At 41.4% G+C, this 24,934-nt stretch overlaps 1 protein-coding gene across 5 annotated transcripts in view; it reads right to left on the bottom strand.

Annotated features, from left to right (window-relative positions):
* plcd3b (phospholipase C, delta 3b) overlaps window positions 1-24,934 on the bottom strand; it is a 112,108-nt gene that overhangs the window by 82,988 nt on the left and 4,186 nt on the right. For 4 of the 5 annotated variants that reach the window (XR_014630196.1, XM_084435171.1, XM_084435168.1 and 1 more), the window contains exons 3-8: window positions 24,599-24,766; window positions 12,053-12,281; window positions 4,760-4,889; window positions 4,297-4,522; window positions 3,981-4,182; window positions 3,656-3,797 (exon numbers count right to left, since the gene is read on the bottom strand). Coding sequence is in view for 4 of the 5 variants with exons in the window: in XM_084435171.1 (XP_084291297.1) it covers window positions 3,656-3,797; window positions 3,981-4,182; window positions 4,297-4,522; window positions 4,760-4,889; window positions 12,053-12,281; window positions 24,599-24,766 (1,097 nt within the window). In the remaining variant the exon portion in view is untranslated. The remainder of the gene's footprint in view (window positions 1-3,655; window positions 3,798-3,980; window positions 4,183-4,296; window positions 4,523-4,759; window positions 4,890-12,052; window positions 12,282-24,598; window positions 24,767-24,934) is intronic. The other variant, XM_084435170.1, reaches the window with a different exon arrangement.

Raw genomic sequence — 24,934 nt, 5'->3', positions numbered from 1 at the left:
CAGTGGTAATAGTAGTAGGTTGGTGGTGTTTGTATATCAGTTCTAACACTGCTATTATGAGGTATCACCATATGTCATCATTCTGTTTTCTTTAGATTAGAAGATTATATGATATCAAGGGGAATATCTATACTTAAAAATCCTGGGTGTTGTGACACTGGTTTTGCTTTTAGATCAACAAATAATAACCCAAAATGATTGTCTTGATAATGTCATGCATAAGACTTTTTTTTCCGTCTTGACTCGGACTCGAACCTTTTTGGACTCGGTCTTGTCTTGGACTCGAACCTCTTTGGACTTGGTCTTGACTTGGACTCGACTAGTCCTGGTCTTGGACTTGTCTTGGACTCGACAAAGGTGGTCTTGACTACAGCCCTACCAGGAAGTATGACCATATTAGCCCAGTTCTGTCAAAACTGCATTGGCTCCCTGTTAAACATCGTATACATTTTTAAATATTGCTGATTACTTACAAAGCACTAAATGGTTTAGCTCCGCAGTACTTGAGTGAGCTCTTAACGCATTATAGTCCTTCACGTCTATTGCGATCTCAAAATTCCGGCCAGTTGATAATACCTAGAATATCAAAATCGACTGCTGGCGGTAGATCCTTCTCCTATTTAGCACCAAAACTTTGGAACAGTCTTCCTAACATTGTCTGGGAAGCAGACACACTCTGTCAGTTCAAAGCTAGACTAAAAACACATCTCTTTGACCTAGCATACACATAACACATTATAGACTTCTATAATTCCATATTAGGCTGCATAGATTAGGTCAGCCGGAACCGGGAACACTTCCCATAAATCCTGATGTACTCGTTACATCATAAGAAGAATGGCGTCTACGCTAATATTATACCCCTTTTCCACCAACAAGAACCGGGTGCTGGTTCAGAGCCAGAGCCAAAGCTGGTTCAGAGTTGGTTCGACTGACGAGCTTACTAAGAACCGGTTTGCCTTTCCACCGGCTAGAGAGCCACAACAGAGCCAGATCTTACGTCACTGTATACGTCTCATCCCAGACAGCATTTACATCTGTGCCAGATCCGTTTTCGAATCAGCAGATTCGCGCAGCAGTCGCACTCAATATGCAGATCTGCACCAACTCTGCGCCAGACTTGTCTGTAGCTTCGACTGTGACAGTCCGTCCGGCGGGTGCGGCGCCGATCCGGGGCAGCTGCGCAGACCATACGCGCCACAACTGAATTGAGTCCGTCCGGCCGGTGCGGCGCCTATCCGGTTCAGCTGCGCAGACCATACGCGCCACAACTGAATTGAGTCCGCCTGGCGGGTGTGGGCCGGATCCGCGCGAGCTGCGCAGACCGGACGCGCGGGCGCCACCCCGCATAACCCGCTGACAAGAGTGGAAGACTGCAGGCTGCACCGTCTTTGCTATTTGGTAAGTGCATTATACAAGCATAATTTAGTATACCGTGCCCGGTCACACAACTAATGAGCAATAAATTACATGAGAGTGCAGTGTTCACATTAGTTGTTTTTTTATTATTATTTTTTTATATTGGTTTGTATTGCCTTTTTAAAATAAAAACGTTTTTTTGAAAATTACTAATTGTCTGGGTGTTTGTGCCTTAATTGTCTGATAGACTAAATATGAATCACAGACCAGGGCCAAATGAGCCCCAGATGTAAAATATGAGTCACGGATCTGGGCCAGATCTGCACCACATGTCATGGCATTAAAAACTGTACTGGGCCAGTGCTGGCCCAGATCTGTCTCTGATCCGTAATTCCAACCTGTTCCGGTATTGGGCCGTTGGAAAGAATGAGCCCGGCCCAGGTCCGTTAAGCGGATCTGCGCCAAATGCTAATGAAGACCTGGCCCAAATCTGGCCCAAATACATTTTGCTGTCTGGGATGTTGCCCAGCAACCGCTAGTGCGGTAGCGCCAAACACAAACACGCCAGGCTTGTTCGAGATGCATCGGCTTCTCGCAGATCGATCGCCGCATGACATTAAAGCACTGCGATAGCGATCTAAAAGCACAAGGACTCGTATGCTTTCCAAACACTCCCGCAGCTCCGATCGGTCCTCGCCGCTCCGATGCATCTCGAACAAGCCATCAACAATAATGGACGTTGCAATACTATGGATGCTCATGGGTTTGCAAAAATACATCGGAATCCAACGCGTTCGTGCAGCTCGCCGTAACTTACATAGACGGATATTATAATCGAGCTGCTATTAGCTCGACTAGCTGCTATTTAAAAATGGCGGTCACAAGTTTCAAGTTTCGTCTTGTTGGTCACGGTAACCCCAGCCCCTGACGCAACCGGTTCTTTCTTGGCTCCGTTCTAGTCCCTGCAATGATTTGGTGCTACTTAAGAACCAGTTTTACTGGTTCGGAGCTGGTGCTTTGGCGGTGGAAAAACAAAGAACCGATTTAAAACTAGGCTCTGGCTCCGAACCAGCACCAGCTCTGCCTTGGTGGAAAAGGGGTATTAGTCTCTCTGTTTATACAGAGGTTTACCGCAGTCCGTCGGATCCAGGCCGTATCCAGATCTGATGAAGGACCAGCGCCTGGACGCGACGACAACGCAGTCCTGAAGTGTCAACTAGTCTCTCCTCTTCCGCCGGATCCAGGCTGTATCCAGATCTGATGAAGGACCTGCGCCTGGACGCGATGACAACGCAGTACTGAAGTGTCAACCAGTCTCTCCGTTTCCTGAAATGAGGTGGACCCCGGCCGTATCCAGATCAGATGGTGGATCTGCACCTGGACCTAACCATGACGCATCCTGAAGTGCCAGCCTCATCAGCCCTGTGAAGGCCTCATTGACACGACCAATCTGACTTCTGATCTGTAATGCTGCCTGGATCATAATCATACACTGTTTGCTGGTTGGCCAGCGGAGAACTGGCCCCCGACTGAGCCTGGGTTCTCCCAAGGTTTTTTTCTCCATTCTGTCACCTGATGGAGTTTTGGTTCCTTGCCACTGTTGCCTTGGCTTTTGGCTTGCTTAGTTGGGGACATTTAATATTCAACAATATTATTGATCTGCTTTATTATGGGTGGACGATGATGCAATTTTCTTCTAGAAACAAACTTTGTTGTATTTTTTTCATGTTATCAATGTGAAGCTGCTTTGATACAATATGTATTGTAAAAAGCGCTATATAAATAAAGGTGACTTGACTTGACTCAGCGAGTTGTACACTATCCGCCATTTTATCCATGTTCGAGCAGCTGTAGTGACAATGTCTTGTAAGCAATCTCTGTGTTCTGTTGTTGGATGTAAGAATGAACATAAGAGTCTTAATTTTCTCCCATCATCCGAGCCACTGAGGACGCAGTGGAGTAGTTTTATTTTTGAATAAATGCGCCGCAAAATATACCTAAATTTGTTTATGTCTGCGCAAATCATTTCACTCCAGACTGTTTACAGTCTCCGGACCAATATTGGTCACGGCAGTAATGAAAGGGAGTGTGCACACTTTAATACCTGTGGGGTATTTTGAGCTAAAACTTCACATACACACTCTGGGGACATCAGATACTTATTTTACATCTTGTAAAAAGTAGCATAGGTGCCCTTTAAGGTAAAAACGCAAACAAAATAACTGTTTGCATTATATACCCAAAATAAATGCATCACCCAGTGAGCTGAAGATGAAGAGCCAGTTCCTGTTCTCACCCTGAAAGCGTATTCAGCAATCACCTTCACCACCTCGCTAAATGGCACTTTGGATGTGAGGGTGTGCCCATGGTAAATGACTGGTTCCTTTTCCCCATCCCAGCAGTCCAGCTCCACACAGCGACAGCCTTGTCTTAGAGCTCTGTGCCACAAACAAACATAAACACTTTTACAATATTTGCTCAAGAAAAAGCATATGTGTGAAAAATGTTTGTGTGAAAGATTTCACTGAAAAGGTCATCTCGTCCAGTATGCATGCAAATGTGAACACGTTATCTACTAAAAGCGCCAGTGTTGTGTTTTTATATATATTTGAGCATTTTACCTAATATAAGCGTGAGCGCTGCTCTCGCTGATGAGTTGATCTTTAGTGAGGTAGGTGTTGTGTGAGGAGGAGATAAAGTAGTGACTGAGTGGGCGGCTCATGTCCTGGTAGACTCTATTGTGCTCTGGGTTATACACATCATTCTCCTTAGACAGCATGTACATGGTGAAACCATTGGGCGTCATAAACTGGTTCTTCTGGGCTGCAAAAGACAGAACAAAGATGCATCTCTACGCTCAGTATCACATGCCTGGAAAAAAGTGCAAATTGCAATAAAATAGTACTGATTATTACTGTAAATTAAGTGTACAAATACCCCATTCATTGAGTTCATAGTTGAGAATAAGGCTCTGAGCATGCACAATTGTGTGGTCCTCGTCCTGGTCTTTCAGGAATTCTCGCAAATCCACGGTGGACAAGACACAACCATTAGCGGAGTACTGCTGAAACACTGCATCCAGCTCAGGCCGACGTAGCAACTCACGGCAAAACAGCTCAATTTCCTCATGTTCAAGCCGTCTGTCTTCTGATTTATCACACTTCTGATACACAGATTATATATTTATAAACATATCAAGCAAATTCATTTATTTAAATTTTTCCACTCATTTACATACATTTGAAATGAAATACATTTCATGTTCTTAAAAACCATTTCGTCTTTAGTGTTCATTATTGTCTGTGTTGCTTTTACAGAACTTTATTTGTTCTGTAAATAAACTATTTCCAATTGAAGCATTTCAAAGCAGGTCAAGTGCTGTTGAGGAATAAAGGCTGACCTTAAATAGGTTGGCAGCATATTCGTCATTCAGGTCTATGTTGATCATCTTGAAAAGGATCTGGACCTCCTTGTATGACATCTTTCCATCTTTGTTCATATCAGCTTGTTTCAGGTAGCCATAGATCCAAGTGAGAGTGGTCAAGGGTATTAATCGGTTAAAATTGGGTAATCAGTTTAATGCATTATATTACTATTATACAGTTTATTGTCTTAAAAATTCAAACGTTTTCCTACATTTATAAACTGAATGACAGAGTCTCAATCAGCTCCCTAGATTATGAATCAGTACATCGTGTTCACAAATTCGGGCACTGATAAAGACCAATACACATTTGGACACCAATGACTCTATTTCCAGCAACATGACAAGGTCGCTACTGGTACTTATGAACAACGGCAGAACTAATATTTATCTGACATCATTTTTTAAATGTCTATTTTTAGCCTATAGTATGATAAATACTTTGTTACATATCACTTAAATCTATCAGCTGTAACTTAATTATAAATTCATACTCAGAATGTGTGCTCTGCATTTCACCCATCCAAGTGCGCACACACACACCGTGAGCAGTGGGCAGCCATTTTTTCAGCCTTGCTCAAGGCAATCTCATTGTGAGTAATGAAAGTGGAAGAGTGCACTATTCATTCACTTCCCCCACCTACATTTCCTGCCGGTACTGAGACTAAGACCTGTGACCTTTGGGTTACAAGTCCAACTCTCTAACCATTAGGCCACAACTAAATTTATAATTTAAGGATCACTATCCTTGGAGATGCTGGGGATTGAACCCAGGACCTCATACATGCAAAGCAGAGAGAAGCATATCACTGCATCCTGTGGTGGACATCCAACCTGGCCCACATCCAAGTGTGATGTTGGATTTGTTGGATCGCTGATCGATTGCTCCTGTCTGCCTCGCTGCCTGCTGTGAGTGTGTTTGCTTCGGTGCTGTAAGCTCCGTCTTAGCCTCGTATTTCTTTGTTTTGAACCATCATTTACTACAATTTGTAGTTGTTTATACTAAATACAGCTTACCCAACATCTCAGATTGACATCGCTAGCTTCCGTTAACTTACTACTAACACAACACGCTAATTCGCTACTGCTAGCCTGTTAACGCGCCACCCGTGCGCTCAGCTGTTTTATTTATTTATTTTTCTCTCGCGCGCTCGCGCCTTTGAGTTCAAAAGCTCAGGTAAGTAATAATCAGTCAACAAACACGGTGAGTAATGTCTTGTCCTGTTATTGTCACCTGCACTTCATGTCACATGTTTAGCATAGACTTCTCTGTTGGCAATGTAGGATTTATATGTGATAAATGTAAGGAGACAGTTAGGCTGACAGAGAAGATTTCAGAATTAGAGACACGCATCCAAACTTTAATTGAGGATAGTAAGAGTGCTAGAGCTTTAGATACTATTTTGGATGCGCCTAGCATAGTGAACTCTTTACATGATTCGGTTCCAGCTGAAGTAGAGCCTGTGCAGCCGGGCAAATGGGTGACAGTGAGGGATCGCTCTAGTCGCGGATCAAAAAACCACTCTTCCGTTCCGATTACCACAACAAATCGATTTGCCCCGCTCAGTGAAACACCCACTGAGAATTCTGTTGATTGTGCCCTAGTAATTGGTGATTCGATCACACGGAACGTGAAAATAGAGACACCAGCGAACATAGTCACATGTTTGCCGGGAGCCAGAGCGCCTGACATCAAAGCAAATTTAAAAGTGCTGGCTAATGCTAATCGTAAATTCGTAAAGATCATTATTCATGTCGGCACTAATGATGTTCGACTCCGCCAGTCGGAGATCACCAAAATTAATATTAAAGAGGTGTGTGAACTTGCAAGTACGATGTCAGGCACTGTAATCTGCTCTGGCCCCCTTCCTGTTCGCAGGAGTGATGAGATAGTTAGTAGATTGTGTTCACTGAATCGCTGGCTGTCTGAGTGGTGTCCGTGTAATAATATAGAATTCATAGACAATTGGAAAAGTTTTTGGGGCAAACCTGACCTGTTGAAAAGAGATGGTATTCATCCCTCCTGGGATGGTGCTGCTCTTCTATCTAGTAATATGGCTCATAGTCTTAGAGCTCAAACATGACAAATTGGGCACCAGGTCAGGAAGCAGACAGACTGGCTAAACCAACCGTCTGCTAGCGGCCTCGCGTCACCCAGGTCAGATAAATCCTATCACATAGAGCCTCTTTCACCTAGCTATCATCATATAGAGACTGTGTCTGTTCCCCGATTTTGGAAATCCAAAAAATGTTTAAACCCATCTAAGGTTAAAAATTTAATTGATGTTCAACAAATAAAAAACAGCTATAATACAGATGAGCAAATGCTAAAGCTTGGGTTGCTGAATATTCGATCGCTTACTTCAAAAGCACTCATTGTTAATGATATGATTTCAGATAATAACCTAGATGTGCTGTGTTTGACAGAAACCTGGCTAAAACCAAGCGATTACATTACTTTAAATGAGTCCACCCCGCAAGATTACTGTTATAAACATGAACCTCGTCTTAAACGCAAAGGGGGTGGTGTTGCTGTAATTTATAGTAATATTTTCAAAACCACTAAGAAATCAAGTTTCGAATATAATTCTTTTGAAGTGTTAGTGCTTAATGTAAAAATATATAGTAAAAATGATAAATCACGTTTGAGATTTGTGCTGGCTACTGTATACAGGCCACCAGGGCACCATACAGACTTTATCAAAGAATTTGCGGACTTTCTATCAGAGTTAGTATTGGCTGCAGATAAAGTACTAATTGTTGGTGATTTTAATATACACATCGATAATGAAAAAGATGCATTGGGTTTGGCATTTAAAGACATTGTAAACTCAATTGGAGTTAGACAACACGTGTCAGGACCTACTCATCGTCGTAATCATACTCTAGATCTAATATTATCACATGGAATAGATGTTGATGCCGTTGAAATTCTGCAGCAGAGCGATGACATCTCAGATCATTATCTAGTCTCGTGTAAATTACATTTAGCCAAGGCTGCAAAGCCGACTCCGTGTTACAAATATGTTAGACCTATCACTTCTGCTACTAAAGATTGCTTTATTAATAATCTTCCTGATCAGTTTCATCATCTCAGCATCCCGGATAGCTTAGAAAAACTTGATATTGCAACAGAAACTTTTAACTCTCTCTTTTCCAGCACTTTAGACACAGTTGCTCCTTTGCGCTTAAAGAAGATTAAAGAAAATAATCCAACGCCGTGGTACAACGAGCACACTCGGGCCCTTAAGAGAGCAGCCAGAAAAATGGAGCGCAACTGGAAGAAAACAAAATTAGAGGTATTTCGCATTTCATGGAAAGAGAGCTCGATTGCTTACAGAGAGGCTTTAAAAGCTGCTAGATCTGCTTATTTTTCAAACCTATTAGAAGAAAATAAACATAATCCTAGGTATTTATTTGAAACAGTGGCTAAACTAACGAAAAAGAAAGCTTCAAACACAGAAGGTTCCAAGCAGCACAGCAGTAATGACTTTATGAACTTCTTCACTTATAAGATTGATAATATCAGGGATAAAATTATAACTATGCAACCGTCTACTACAGTATCGCATCAGGCAGTGCATTGTAGTCTCCCTGAGGAAAAATTTGATTCATTCATTGCTATAGGAGAGGAAGAATTTACTAAACTCGTTAAATCATCTAAATCTACAACATGTATGTTAGACCCTATACCGACTAAGCTACTGAAAGAGATGCTTCCAGAGGTCATAGATCCTCTTCTTAATATCATTAATTCCTCTTTGTCTCTAGGATACGTACCAAAAAACTTTAAGCTGGCTATGATTAAACCGCTTGTTAAAAAAATGCAACTTGATCCTTCAGAATTAGTCAATTACAGGCCGATCTCGAATCTACCTTTTCTGTCAAAGATACTAGAAAAGGCAGTATCTTCACAACTATGTTCCTTTCTAGAAAGAAATGATATCTGCGAGGATTTTCAGTCTGGATTTAGACCGTACCATAGTACTGAGACTGCTCTCGTTAGAGTAACAAATGATTTGCTCTTATCATCCGATCGTGGTTGTGTCTCTCTATTAGTGTTACTCGATCTTAGTGCTGTGTTTGACACCATTGACCACAACATTCTTTTAAATAGACTAGAAAACTATGTTGGCATTAGTGGAATTGCACTAGCATGGTTTAAATCATACTTATCTGACCGTTATCAGTTTGTAGCAGTAAATGAAGAGATGTCTTATCAATCACAAGTTCAGTATGGCGTACCACAGGGCTCAGTACTAGGACCGCTGCTGTTCACTCTGTACATGCTGCCATTTGGAGATATCATTAGGAAGCATGGAATTAGCTTCCACTGTTATGCCGACGATACTCAGCTCTATATTTCTTCAAAACCTAACGAAACTTACCAATTCACTAAATTAACAGAATGCATAGCTGATATAAAAAATTGGATGACTCGTAATTTCCTACTTCTAAATTCTGAAAAAACAGAGATTCTAATTATTGGACAAAAAACTTCCTCACGTAATAACCTAGAATACTGTCTAACACTTGATGGCTGCTCTGTTAAGTCTTCGTCGTCGGTTAGGAACCTGGGTGTGCTCTTTGATACCAATCTTTCATTTGAAAGTCACGTGTCTAGTATCTGTAAAACCGCATTTTTCCATCTCTAAATTACGTCATATGCTCTCATTGACAAATGCGGAACAATTAGTCCATGCGTTCATGACCTCAAGGCTAGATTATTGTAATGCTCTACTGGGTGGTTGCCCTGCACGCTTAATAAACAAACTACAGCTAGTTCAAAACGCAGCAGCTCGAGTTCTTACCAGAACCAGGAAGTATGACCATATTAGCCCGGTTCTGTCAAAACTGCACTGGCTCCCTATTAAACATCGCATCAATTTTAAAATATTGCTGATTACTTACAAAGCACTAAATGGTTTAGCTCCGCAGTACTTGAGCGAGCTCTTAACGCATTATACTCCTTCACGTCTATTGCGATCTCAAAATTCCGGCCAGTTGATAATACCTAGAATATCTAAATCGACTGCTGGCGGTAGATCCTTTTCCTATTTAGCACCAAAACTTTGGAACAGCCTTCCTACCATTGTCCGGGAAGCAGACACACTCTGTCAGTTCAAATCTAGATTAAAGACACATCTCTTTGACATAGCGTTCACATAATACATTATAGACTTCTATAATTCAATGTTAGGCTGCATAGATTAGGTCAGCTGGAACCGGGAACACTTCCCATAAATCCTGATGTACTTGTTACATCATGAGAAGAATGGCATCTACGCTAATTTTAGTGTCTTTGTTTATCCCAAGGTTTTCCCGCAGCCTGCCGGATCCAGGCCGTTTCCAGATCTGATGAAGGACCTTCGCCTGGACCCGGTGTCAACGCAGTGCTGAAGTGCCAACTAGTCTCTCCCTATGGAGGATCCCTTTCCCACTCTACAGATAACGCGTCGTCGGGAAAACTCAATTTGCGTATCTACCCCGAATTGATAAAATAAAATAAAATTCTGAATCAAAACTATAAGGAAACACCAGTAATTTGTTTAGGTTTGGTTTGTAGGGAATTCCAAACCTGCACACATATATTCAAACGCACATAACTATAGAACCCGTTCTTAATGCGCATCTGAACGCCATCAGCGTTTCTCACAGGTTCGCGTTTAAAGTCTGTGTAGAGAGAATGGTGTCGTCTTGGCGGCCCCTAATTTAAAAACAAATGATCGTTGCGACGGAAGCGAATCAATCAAAACTAACTTTAGCCGGAAAATAACTTTATTAAAGAACCGCTATAAAGCCAAAACAATCTTACGTTAAATTATACATTTATCTCTGTAAAGCTGCTTTGAGACAATCTACATTGTTAAAAGCGCTATATAAATGAAAATGACTTGACTTGACTTGACTTGATGTCAGAAGCCACGACCATGTCCAAATACGGAACATTCTCATTGGCCTGATTTTTCCCAAACCAGTTCAGCGGAAACTCCACCCTGTAGCCGATTCTTAAGATTTTATAGGTTATGTCAATCACAGTACTGATTGCCTATAAACACTGATCCCTAAACCTACCCGTCACTGTAACCGTACGCCTAAAAACCCTTTTAATCTAGAACCTACATACTGAAACCCACCTAAAACCTACTCTACCTATTGGACATGGGAGTGGCTTCTGACATCACACTTGGATGTGGGCAGGGTTGGATGTCCACCGCAGGATGCAGTGAGGCCTACTTTCTGTAGGCCTTAGAGAGACAGCTGTTAAAATGGCTCCCTGATCAGTGCCCTGACTACTGAACAAAGAGAGCTGATTCAGTGTAAATGTGTTAAGGGCAGCGCCCATATTTAGTTTATCATGAAAACTAGGCTGAGGGATAATATAAAAGGTATTCAGTATATTCAAATCAGATATTCAATAGATTGTACTTAGTGACTATTCACTCACAACACGTGTTTACATTTAAAAAACAAGAAGCAGCGATAATGCAGGAACAGAGGCGTGTTTTTAAAGGTCTAACTTCATATAACAAGGTATAAAAAGGTGGCACTCATGTGCGAGATGTTGAAAAAGCAGCACAACAGTCTGTCTAGTGCATAAATAAAGTCTACTTTGGTTTTTACGCCGGTTGGCAAACAAACTCAAAACTAGCATGGCACTTCATTGTCTTGTGACATGTTTTAAACATTGTGTCAAGTTATAAGAATCATTTAAAAATGCATCTGGAGTCCATGTGTTCTTTTTAATTCTGTTGCGCCTCTCATTTTCAAGCCCAAGCACGCTTATTTTAACGCTCCTTCATTACTGCTAATTTTCATAACACATAGTTCTTGTCACAAGCCATTTTTCATTTAAATGTTCCATACACTGAATGATCGACAGCCAGGAACATACATGCATAATTTGTGTACAGACCCTCCCAGCCCATACCCATTTCGTGCTCCACAAATTACATTTAAGTAAATTATGTGCATTTAAATTCATTTTAATTCTACCTGCATACATTTTTAATTGCAATTCTGCATCAAATTGAGGAATTTAAATGTATTTTTCTCTCAAATAAATTTGCAGTCACTTGTTCCCCACTGAAGGAAAGAAATGCTAGACACACCAACAATTGTAGTTCATTAGCCTGATGCAAAAGAGTAGAGTAACTTAATCAGTAATGAATAACAGTAAGGTATTTTTACTTGTCATTTGATTATGACCTGGACTAATGAGCTGGGACTGTAGAGTACAACTGAATCTGATTATCTGCTGAAGGATATTTGTCGAGTTTCTCTTTCTGGGTCATGTTGTTGACTCTTCCCTGGAGGGTTCGAATGCCACTGACCCAGTGCTGGGCTTCCTCTTTTGTGTCACACTGGAGATCCAAGCTCTTCCTCCCTCCTTTGAACAAAATTGTGAGACACTGCTCTTCTGGAAGCGAGGTTGCCAGGTTTCTCAACGTCTCAGATTTACAGCCCTCCCAAACGCACTCCACTTCCATGACAGAGACTGAGAGGAAAGGAGGTATTTTTAATTTGACAAAACCGACATAGTTTAACCAAACATTTAAAATAATACTACTAATATTGATAAGGGCACAACAATAAGAAAACAAACAATGATTAAGCCAACACACAGACAACTTTGCTTTTCCTGTGTATAGAGTCAATAGTCAGTAGACCAAATACCAAAACATCTTATACATTTAGAAAATGTTTTAAAAGTGTGCAGAAGGTAGACAACAGTGGCCATGTTTTACCATAGAGCATTGACTCCAAAAAAGTCTCCATATTTGTGTCCTGTCAACTGTTTAAATCACTTTTAATAGAAATGAATTTGCTGAGAGACTAAACCTAAATGTTACACTCTCGGAAAAAAAGGTACAAAAGCTGTCACTGGGGTGGTACCTTTACAAAAGCTGCCTGCTGTGAGTGTGTTTGCTTCGGTGCTGTAAGCTCCGTCTTAGCCTCGTATTTCTTTGTTTTGAACCATCATTTACTACAATTTGTAGTTGTTTATACTAAATACAGCTTACCCAACATCTCAGATTGACATCGCTAGCTTTCGTTACTACTAACACAACACGCTAATTCGCTACTGCTAGCCTGTTAACGCGCCACCCGTGCGCTCAGCTGTTTTATTTATTTATTTTTCTCTCGCGCGCTCGCGCCTTTGAGTTCATAAAAGCTCAGGTAAGTAATAATCAGTCAACAAACACGGTGAGTAATGTCTTGTCCTGTTATTGTCACCTGCACTTCATGTCACATGTTTAGCATAGACTTCTCTGTTGGCAATGTAGGATTTATATGTGATAAATGTAAGGAGACAGTTAGGCTGACAGAGAAGATTTCAGAATTAGAGACACGCATCCAAACTTTAATTGAGGATAGTAAGAGTGCTAGAGCTTTAGATACTATTTTGGATGCGCCTAGCATAGTGAACTCTTTACATGATTCGGTTCCAGCTGAAGTAGAGCCTGTGCAGCCGGGCAAATGGGTGTCAGTGAGGGATCGCTCTAGTCGCGGATCAAAAAACCACTCTTCCGTTCCGATTACCACAACAAATCGATTTGCCCCGCTCAGTGAAACACCCACTGAGAATTCTGTTGATTGTGCCCTAGTAATTGGTGATTCGATGCTAATCGTAAATGCTAATCGTAAATTCTCTAAGATCATTATTCATGTCGGCACTAATGATGTTCGACTCCGCCAGTCGGAGATCACCAAAATTAATATTAAAGAGGTGTGTGAACTTGCAAGTACGATGTCAGGCACTGTAATTTGCTCTGGCCCCCTTCCTGTTCGCAGGAGTGATGAGATAGTTAGTAGATTGTGTTCACTGAATCGCTGGCTGTCTGAGTGGTGTCCGTGTAATAATATAGAATTCATAGACAATTGGAAAAGTTTTTGGGGCAAACCTGACCTGTTGAAAAGAGATGGTATTCATCCCTCCTGGGATGGTGCTGCTCTTCTATCTAGTAATATGGCTCATAGTCTTAGAGCTCAAACATGACAAATTGGGCACCAGGTCAGGAAGCAGACAGACTGGCTAAACCAACCGTCTGCTAGCGGCCTCGCGTCACCCAGGTCAGATAAATCCCATCACATAGAGCCTCTTTCACCTAGCTATCATCATATAGAGACTGTGTCTGTTCCCCGATTTTGGAAATCAAAAAATGTTTAAACCTATCTAAGGTTAAAAATTTAATTGATGTTCAACAAATAAAAAACAGCTATAATACAGATGAGCAAATGCTAAAGCTTGGGTTGCTGAATATTCGATCGCTTACTTCAAAAGCACTCATTGTTAATGATATGATTTCAGATAATAACCTAGATGTGCTGTGTTTGACAGAAACCTGGCTAAAACCAAGCGATTACATTACTTTAAATGAGTCCACCCCGCAAGATTACTGTTATAAACATGAACCTCGTCTTAAACGCAAAGGGGTGGTGTTGCTGTAATTTATAGTAATATTTTCAAAACCACTAAGAAATCAAGTTTCGAATATAATTCTTTTGAAGTGTTAGTGCTTAATGTAAAAATATATAGTAAAAATGATAAATCACGTTTGAGATTTGTGCTGGCTACTGTATACAGGCCACCAGGGCACCATACAGACTTTATCAAAGAATTTGCGGACTTTCTATCAGAGTTAGTATTGGCTGCAGATAAAGTACTAATTGTTGGTGATTTTAATATACACATCGATAATGAAAAAGATGCATTGGGTTTGGCATTTAAAGACATTGTAAACTCAATTGGAGTTAGACAACACGTGTCAGGACCTACTCATCGTCGTAATCATACTCTAGATCTAATATTATCACATGGAATAGATGTTGATGCCGTTGAAATTCTGCAGCAGAGCGATGACATCTCAGATCATTATCTAGTCTCGTGTAAATTACATTTAGCCAAGGCTGCAAAGCCGACTCCGTGTTACAAATATGTTAGACCTATCACTTCTGCTACTAAAGATTGCTTTATTAATAATCTTCCTGATCAGTTTCATCATTTTAGCATCCCGCATAGCTTAGAAAAACTTGATATTGCAACAGAAACTTTTAACTCTCTCTTTTCCAGCACTTTAGACACAGTTGCTCCTTTGCGCTTAAAGAAGATTAAAGAAAATAATCCAACGCCGTGGTACAACGAGCACACTCGGGCCCTTAAGAGAGCAGCCAGAAAAATGGAGCGCAACTGGAAGAAAACAAAATTAGAGGTATTTCGCATTTCATGGAAAGAGAGCTCGATTGCTTACAGAGAGGCTTTAAAAGCTGCTAGATCTGCTTATTTTTCAAACCTATTAGAAGACAATAAACATAATCCTAGGTATTTATTTGAAACAGTGGCTAAACTAACGAAAAAGAAAGCTTCAAACACAGAAGGTTCCAAGCAGCACAGCAGTAATGACTTTATGAACTTCTTCACTTATAAGATTGATAATATCAGGGATAAAATTATAACTATGCAACCGTCTACTACAGTATCGCATCAGGCAGTGCATTGTAGTCTCCCTGAGGAAAAATTTGATTCATTCATTGCTATAGGAGAGGAAGAATTTACTAAACTCGTTAAATCATCTAAATCTACAACATGTATGTTAGACCCTATACCGACTAAGCTACTGAAAGAGATGCTTCCAGAGGTCATAGATCCTCTTCTTAATATCATTAATTCCTCTTTGTCTCTAGGATACGTACCAAAAAACTTTAAGCTGGCTATGATTAAACCGCTTGTTAAAAAAATGCAACTTGATCCTTCAGAATTAGTCAATTACAGGCCGATCTCGAATCTACCTTTTCTGTCAAAGATACTAGAAAAGGCAGTATCTTCACAACTATGTTCCTTTCTAGAAAGAAATGATATCTGCGAGGATTTTCAGTCTGGATTTAGACCATACCATAGTACTGAGACTGCTCTCGTTAGAGTAACAAATGATTTGCTCTTATCATCCGATCGTGGTTGTGTCTCTCTATTAGTGTTACTCGATCTTAGTGCTGCGTTTGACACCATTGACCACAACATTCTTTAAAATAGACTAGAAAACTATGTTGGCATTAGTGGAATTGCACTAGCATGGTTTAAATCATACTTATCTGACTGTTATCAGTTTGTAGCAGTAAATGAAGAGATGTCTTATCAATCACAAGTTCAGTATGGCGTACCACAGGGCTCAGTACTAGGACCGCTGCTGTTCACTCTGTACATGCTGCCATTAGGAGATATCATTAGGAAGCATGGAATTAGCTTCCACTGTTATGCCGACGATACTCAGCTCTATATTTCTTCAAAACCTAACGAAACTTACCAATTCACTAAATTAACAGAATGCATAGCTGATATAAAAAATTGGATGACTCGTAATTTCCTACTTCTAAATTCTGAAAAAACAGAGATTCTAATTATTGGACAAAAAACTTCCTCACGTAATAACCTAGAATACTGTCTAACACTTGATGGCTGCTCTGTTAAGTCTTCGTCGTCGGTTAGGAACCTGGGTGTGCTCTTTGATACCAATCTTTCATTTCAAAGTCACGTGTCTAGTATCTGTAAAACCGCATTTTTCCATCTTAAAAATATATCTAAATTACGTCATATGCTCTCATTGACAAATGCGGAACAATTAGTCCATGCGTTCATGACCTCAAGGCTAGATTATTGTAATGCTCTACTGGGTGGTTGCCCTGCACGCTTAATAAACAAACTACAGCTAGTTCAAAACGCAGCAGCTCGAGTTCTTACCAGAACCAGGAAGTATGAGCATATTAGCCCGGTTCTGTCAAAACTGCACTGGCTCCCTATTAAACATCGCATCAATTTTAAAATATTGCTGATTACTTAGAAAGCACTAAATGGTTTAGCTCCGCAGTACTTGAGCGAGCTCTTAACGCATTATACTCCTTCACGTCTATTGCGATCTCAAAATTCCGGCCAGTTGATAATACCTAGAATATCAAAATCAACTGCTGGCGGTAGATCCTTTTCCTATTTAGCACCAAAACTTTGGAACAGCCTTCCTACCATTGTCCGGGAAGCAGACACACTCTGTCAGTTCAAATCTAGATTAAAGACACATCTCTTTGACATAGCGTTCACATAATACATTATAGACTTCTATAATTCAATGTTAGGCTGCATAGATTAGGTCAGCTGGAACCGGGAACACTTCCCATAAATCCTGATGTACTTGTTACATCATGAGAAGAATGGCATCTACGCTAATTTTAGTGTCTTTGTTTATCCCAAGGTTTTCCCGCAGCCTGCCGGATCCAGGCCGTTTCCAGATCTGATGAAGGACCTTCGCCTGGACCCGGTGTCAACGCAGTGCTGAAGTGCCAACTAGTCTCTCCCTATGGAGGATCCCTTTCCCACTCTACAGATAACGCGTCGTCGGGAAAACTCAATTTGCGTATCTACCCCGAATTGATAAAATAAAATAAAATTCTGAATCAAAACTATAAGGAAACACCAGTAATTTGTTTAGGTTTGGTTTGTAGGGAATTCCAAACCTGCACACATATATTCAAACGCACATAACTATAGAACCCGTTCTTAATGCGCATCTGAACGCCATCAGCGTTTCTCACAGGTTCGCGTTTAAAGTCTGTGTAGAGAGAATGGTGTCGTCTTGGCGGCCCTAATTTAAAAACAAATGATCGTTGCGACGGAAGCGAATCAATCAAAACTAACTTTAGCTGGAAAATAACTTTATTAAAGAACCGCTATAAAGCCAAAACAATCTTACGTTAAATTATACATTTATCTCTGTAAAGCTGCTTTGAGACAATCTACATTGTTAAAAGCGCTATATAAATGAAAATGACTTGACTTGACAAAACGTACACCTTTGTACCTAAAGAGTGCACATTGGTAGCTTAAGGTACTAGTACCTAAAGTGTACAAATTGGTACCTAAAAGAAAAAAAAGTGTACCTTTTGAAAAGGTACTATGAGTACTATGGTACAATGACAGCTTTTGTACCTTTTTTCTGAGAGTGTATGCATAAGTGATAAGTGATTTTCATACTAATTTATAAAGAGCACACCTTACACAGCCTGTGTTAACAGAGATTTTCAGATCTTTATTATGGGTGCAGACAGAAAGAGCTTGGTAAATCATCTCCTTTTATCTCTGCATTGTGGTGCCAAAACAAAGAATTAAAATTTGATTAAGAACCATTTTCTGAGAAGTAAAGCACACAAGCTGCAGACAGCTTTTCTTTTTTTTTAGACAAAGGCACCTGCAACAACAACAACAAAAAAATTGTAGTTTATTAGCAAACATTTATTGCTCAGAAGATGCTCATTCATCGGTCAGAGGATGTTTATGTTTTATTCAAATATTAACTTTGAGATGTTGCTCCTAAAATTCTTAAGGAGAAATCAACAGTTGACGTACAGTAAGAGTATAAAACTATAAAATGAATGAGGGTAGCTCAGATGATTTGATATTGAAATAATCTGATGAGAAATATTGGAGTTTGTATTGAAATCTCTGACTTCTTGATACGATAATATCTTGGTTGGAGTAATGACTCCTGTAAATTAGTTGCCATCACAGGAATAAATTACATTTAAAAAAAAATATTTAAATAGTAAACAGTTACTTTGAAATTGTAATAATATTTCACAATATTACTGTTTTTACTGTATTTTTGATCAAATAAATGCAGCCTTGGTGAGCATAAGAGATTTCTTTCAAAAACATTAAAAAAATCTAACCAACCCCAAACTATTGAACAGTGTATGGGTGAATGACGGATAAGGATTTAAAATGTGAAAAAAAAAAAAAAATCTAATTTTTGGACTTTCTATACTTATTAGAGTGTTGTGTATGTAATGCAATGATATGAACACATTTCAAGAATGTAATTAACCTTTTTTTTTATTTTTTTTATTAACCATTAACCTTTTTCCCCATGAAAATGTCATTCCTGGGTAATGTAATGAAATTTTAAATTAATTACATTTCTACCATTGTTGGCATAATTGGAGCTCAACAAACAATTAGTGCTCGGAAAACTACATTTTAATCACAATTAATATAATCAATTTGGGATTTCATATAGACATGGGCTCATTTTTGGCTGCTGATAACTCAAAATTCAGAACCAAATAAAAAAAAAAAGCTGGAAATTTAAAAAAATTTTTTTCCAAAAAAGTAAATAAGACTTGATTTATCATTAACTCAACAAAAAACTGAATTGTGTAATCTAACACACAAATATGGGTTAAATTAATTGCCTGTGTCATTGTTAGCCGGAATGACATACTGTTAGACGGAAGGACATTCTGCAATATTTTTCAGGATTACCATAAAACCATCCACAGTATCATTTTTCTTTCCAAAACTCAAACTTGAAACAAAGAAAGAGACACTGCTAAGTTTTTAATGATTAAAAAATCTGTAAAATTTACAGTAAATCTGTAAAATTATAATGCTTAATAAACCATGGCCAAGGGTAAAGTCCAACACATTATACAGCTAAAACATTTAGGGTCCTATTTTAACGATCTGAAACGCAAGTATCAAACGCGAAACGCAAGTAACTTTGTGGGCAAGTAACTTTTATAACGGCGGATTTGCCAGGCACACGCCAGGAGCGGTTTACAGCCGAGGAGACCGACGTTCTCGTCAGGGCCGTAAAAGACAGAGAAGTGACATTGTATGGGGATGGGAGAAACCCACCCAAATTAGCTTTGGTTAAACAGTGTAACGGGGTTCAGACAGATGTTATGGGAAGAAGGAGGCGGGAACCGGCGAACATTCAACATTTTAATAAATAAATAAATAAATAAGATACAAAAATGAAAGTAAAAGCCAGCAGCCCCTCACGGACGACTGCTGGCAACACAAAACAGAAACATCAAATAAAATCCAGGCCTGTCCTCTCTCGCTCTTCACTGTCGTCGCTCCTCCTTTATGCTTCCGCTCCTCCGTGAGAGATGCGAGACCGGTGCGTCGCGCACGTGTCGCTCATTATCAATCGCGCCACCGGCCTCGCACCGTCCTCCCACGGCCCTCGACCTCGTCGTGCTCGCCACATACCCCCATCGCCCCTCGCAGGCCGGGGAGCACCCACGCGACTGCGCCTACTCTCTCCCCCCCCCCCCCCTCCCCGGGGGGGACCGATAACGGCGGCTGCTGTACCTGGGCTGGGGGTATGGATAGACGAGGTACGAGAGAAAGGAAACGGAAGCATGAGGAGCGACAGAGACGAGAGAGGGGAGAGAGAAAAAAAAAAGATCTTTGATCCGGTTCCCGGACACACTGCCGCTCGGCCCTCAACCAGCTGAGAGACTCACTCGCGGTGCCATGCGATGGTACTGGACATCCGTTGGGGGACGGCTCGACGCTCCTCCGCCTCCTGGCGGACGGCGATGGCTCCTCCTGTCGAGGGCAGCCGGCAGCGAGCCTCCCGTCCCCTGCTCCGCCCCCATCATGGCCGACGGCAACAGGCTCCGGCCCACGGCGAACGGGAGCGACTCCTCCGCTCCCTCGCGGATGGCAGCCATCCCTCCTCGACCCAGGAGGACGGCAGCGAGCTCTCCGTCCCACCTGATCTTCTTTCGATCCAGCACCATCGCCTCGGGCAGCAATCGGCGGCCGACGCTCCCTCGTGCTGCCCGACCTCCTCAGCACCGCGATTCCTCCCAGCAGCGAGGGTTCTCCGACAGCGTGTCCCTCCTTCTTCCCGGGTTTCGGCACCAATGTAACGGGGTTCAGATGTTATGGGAAGAAGGAGGCGGGAACCGGCAAACATTCAACATTTTAATAAATAAAAAAACAAGATACAAAAATGAAAGTAAAAGCCAGCAGCCCCTCACGGACGACTGCTGGCAACACAAACAGAAACAAAACATGAACTAAAAATCAGGCCTGTCCTCTCTCGCTCTTCACTGTCGTCGCTCCTCCTTTATGCTTCCGCTCCTCCGTGAGAGATGCGAGACCGGTGCGTCGCGCAGGTGTCACTCATTTGCAATCACGCCACCGGCCTCGTGCCGTTCTCCCACGGCCCTCGACCTCGTCCTGCTCGCCACAAACAGGCATATAATAATTTGGGTAAATGTGTAAGCTAGATCTATGCCTATTTTTCACATCTTCATGGACACCACAATGATTTCCCTCGTGTGGAATATTTTTCCTTGTAATTATGTATGGTTTGCAAAAATGTGAACTGCTGCGGCTGTGTAGATGAGAGAAGCAAAGTGTATGCGCGTTGTGCACACGCTACATTATGGCTAAGCATGCACCCTTAAAATAGCATCTGAATAACACGCCACTGACTTTAGACTAAGTTTTTCCTGGTCTGTGGCGCAATTGTTTTCTGAAACTGCAAAATAGCACCAGGGAACGTTTGCGCCGAAACACGCCTCCTCTTTTCGCTGAACCGCCCCAGGAAGCACAAGTTCATTCCCTAATTTACCGACATGCGTCTGTGGAGGGAAAAGTCCACTGTGCGTCGGCCGTCGGGTGAGAAATAGGAATGATACATGCGTCGGTGTACAAAGTCAATTGCGCTGGGTGCAAGATAGGGCCCTTAGGCTTATTGCAAATGAGTTAAGTCAAGTCACCTTCATTTATATAGCGCTTTTAACAATAGATTGTTTCAAAGCAGCTTTACAGTGATAATAGGAACTTACAGTAACAGAGATTGTTTTGGCTTTACTTCAGCTCTAGAATAAAGTTATTGTCCAGCTAAAGTTAGTTTTGATTGATTCACTTCCGTCGCAAAGATCATTAGTAACTTAGCTAACACAACACCGTTCTAACAGAAAACCCTTAAGTTCTCTCTGCGCAAACTTTAAAAACGCGAACCTGTGAGAACGCTGATGGCGTGCACATGCGTATTACGGGTTTAGTTTATAGGAATGTTTATAGGAGTGTGAACCTATTTCGATTAATATTTCAAATTTGCTTGTTACTGATACATTATCATTCCACTGAGTCATCACTATAATACCTTGCTCTCTTTTTTCCAAGATACTCAGCCCTAGCTTCTGCATCTGCGTTTATGTCACCCTGTAGCCCAAGACTGGTTGCCCACTGAAGCTAAGCAGGGCTGAGCCTGGTTAGTACCTGGATGGGAGACCTCCTGAGAAAACCAGGTTGCTGCTGGAAGAGGTGTTAGTGAGGCCAGCAGGGGGTGCTCACCCTGTGGTCTGTGTGGGTCCTAATGCCCCAGTATAGTGACGGGGACACTATACTGTCAAAGAGCACCGTCCTTCGGATGAGACGTAAAACCGAGGTCCTGACTCTCTGTGGTCATTAAAAATCCCAGGATGTCTTTCGAAAGAGTAGGGGTGTAACCCCGGCATCCTGGCCAAATTTGCCCCTTGGCCTCTGTCCATCATGGCCTCCTAATCATCCTCATATACTGATTGGCTTCATCACTGTCTCCTCTCCACCAGTAAGCTGGTGTGTGGTGAGCGTTCTGGCGCAATATGGCTGCCGTCGCATCATCCAAGTGGATGCTGCACATTGGTGGTGGTTGAGGAGATCCCCCCCTTCTATGTAAAGCGCTTTGAGTGCTGAGAAAAGCGCTATATAAATGTAATGAATTATTATTATTATTATTTATCCTGGCTCTGAACCGTCTCTGCCTTTCTTTATTAGACAGAGGCATCTGGAAGGACAGAATTTACCTTAAAACATCAGAAGCTATACTAAAGCTTTAATAAAATGTTGATACATTAATAAATATGATTACATTATTCATGATTTGACCATTAGCATTACAAAATTCAATTCAATGATAATGAGCCATGTGACTCATTGAATCATATGAAATCAAGATGAATGACAGCAAAAATATGGCAAAAAGCCATAAAATAAAATTATAAAAATATTATAAAACATAAAATTATGTAAATAATGTTAATAATATAACTATAATAACTATGCATAAAAGTTTACAAATGTTAATTAAAAACTAGATTGTACCAAATGCATTATGGTATAAAATGGTCATTGATGTCTCTTATCCAGGACTGACATTAGAGAAATCACAATTTGGAGACAAAAGTCTTTCTGTCATGAAAATTTAAATAAGCTTAGTATTATCACTATATTTGTAGGTATCGTTGAAAACATCAATACAATTATGCCCAAGTAGATTTTAAATACTTTTATTCATATTTTTTACATTTTTGTCGTATTTTTATACATTTTATATTTTAAGCCGGGACAGTTGCCCGGAATGGCATTTTGGGACTTTTGAGCTCAATAGTTCCTTAAAGATTAATTATTTATAATAAATTCTCACATGAGTAATTAATCGATTTCATCTCTGCTCTTTGCGGATGATGTTGTCGTGCTGGCCCCATCAGACCAGGACCTTCAGCATGCAATGGGACGGTTTGCAGCCGAGTGTGAAGCGGCTGGGATGAGAATCAGCACCTCCAAATCCGAGGCCATGGTTCTCAGTCGGAAAAGGGTGGTTTGCCCGCTTCAGGTTGGTGGAGAGTTCCTGCCTCAAGTGGAGGAGTTCAAGTATCTTGGTGTCTTGTTCACGAGTGAGGGAAGGATGGAACGGGAGATTGACAGACGGATCGGTGCAGCTTCTGCAGTAATGCGGTCGCTGTACCGGTCTGTCGTGGTGAAGAAGGAGCTGAGCCGCAAGGCGAAGCTCTCGATTTACCGGTCAATCTACGTTCCTACTCTCACCTATGGTCATCAGCTGTGGGTCATGACCGAAAGGACAAGATCCCGGATACAGGCGGCCGAAATGAGCTTTCTCCGCAGGGTGGCTGGGCGATCCCTTAGAGATAGGGTGAGAAGCTCAGTCACTCGGGAGGAGCTCAGAGTAGAGCCGCTGCTCCTCCACATCGAGAGGGGCCAGCTGAGGTGGCTCGGGCATCTTTTCAGGATGCCTCCTGGACGCCTTCCCGGGAAGGTGTTCCGGGCATGTCCCACCGGGAGGAGACCCCGGGGAAGACCTAGGACACGCTGGAGGGACTATGTTTCCCAGCTGGCCTGGGAACGCCTCGGTGTCCCCCCGGAAGAGCTGGAGGAAGTGTCTAGGGAGAGGGAAGTCTGGGCATCCCTGCTTAGACTGCAGCCCCCGCGACCTGGCCCCGGATAAGCGGAAGAAGATGGATGGATGGATGGATGAGTAATTAAAGAGGGGGAAGTTGAGTCACTTGATGAAGTGCATTTAAAAATGTAAACATTTTTTATATTATGAATATGCTTTGGACACCAGAATTGACACGCCATGTCATTGACCCGTATGTGGAACTATTTAAGCAAATGTTGTCTAGAAGAAACAATTGAGATAACCTTTTTTTTTTTTTTTTTTACAGGCACACACACACCACAGTGTTAGTGTACAAGTGGGTGCACACGCACATGTCTCAGCCACATCACACCAAACATGATGTTTCCAACTAAAAGCAATTATAGACCATAATTCTAATTTAAGACATGTGCATAGTTGCCAGGGCAATGATAATAATTCATGTACTATATGGAGCAAACCATAAAGTGAAGGGCTGCACTCTTCCCACATAGTCACAGACTGTAATTAGAGTGTAGTGAAGCTTAGAAACCCCCCCGTCTGATCTACAAATAGGCCAGCCCTGTAATGACTGTCAGTGCTGTGGCCAGTAAACCTGGATCCTGCCTGTTTGGGCAGCCATAATTAGGAGGTGTATTCACCGGGAGGGGCACAAACATTTCCACACCACAGAATACAGAACATCATTTATACACACTTGCTTCTTCATGAAAATCTTATTTTGAACATTTTCACTCTATGAAAAAAAATGATATTCTAATCCAAAACATATAAACACTATATGCTGAGCATGAAAACTCACAGGACTGTTGAGTTTTGGCTTTGTTGGTGGCCTTGTTGGATTCACACCAGACGGTGACTCCATCGTTCAACAGCTTTAGCATGCGCTTCCTCTTCCAGCGTGGAGAACGCACCTTCATCATTGAGGAGCCCTGCAACATTGTCTTCACATCGTCATCGTCCTGGACCCCTGCAGGAGTTTATTATAAAGGCCATTGCACACTGAGTCCGAAATTTTCGTATGCGTTTTTTCGTGTTCGTCAGCAGTAAAATTCGTCACGCACAGAAACCTTGCACACTGAGTCCGATGCGTAGGCTATTTATTAAACCTTTGCGGAAAAAAAACGCAAAAAATACT

This window comes from Rutilus rutilus (assembly GCF_951802725.1).
Source record: "Rutilus rutilus genome assembly, chromosome: 16".
In the NCBI taxonomy this organism is placed as follows: Eukaryota; Metazoa; Chordata; class Actinopteri; order Cypriniformes; family Leuciscidae; genus Rutilus; species Rutilus rutilus.
Note: the sequence above shows the minus strand (reverse complement) of the source record. Positions and strands in the feature narration are given on the sequence as shown.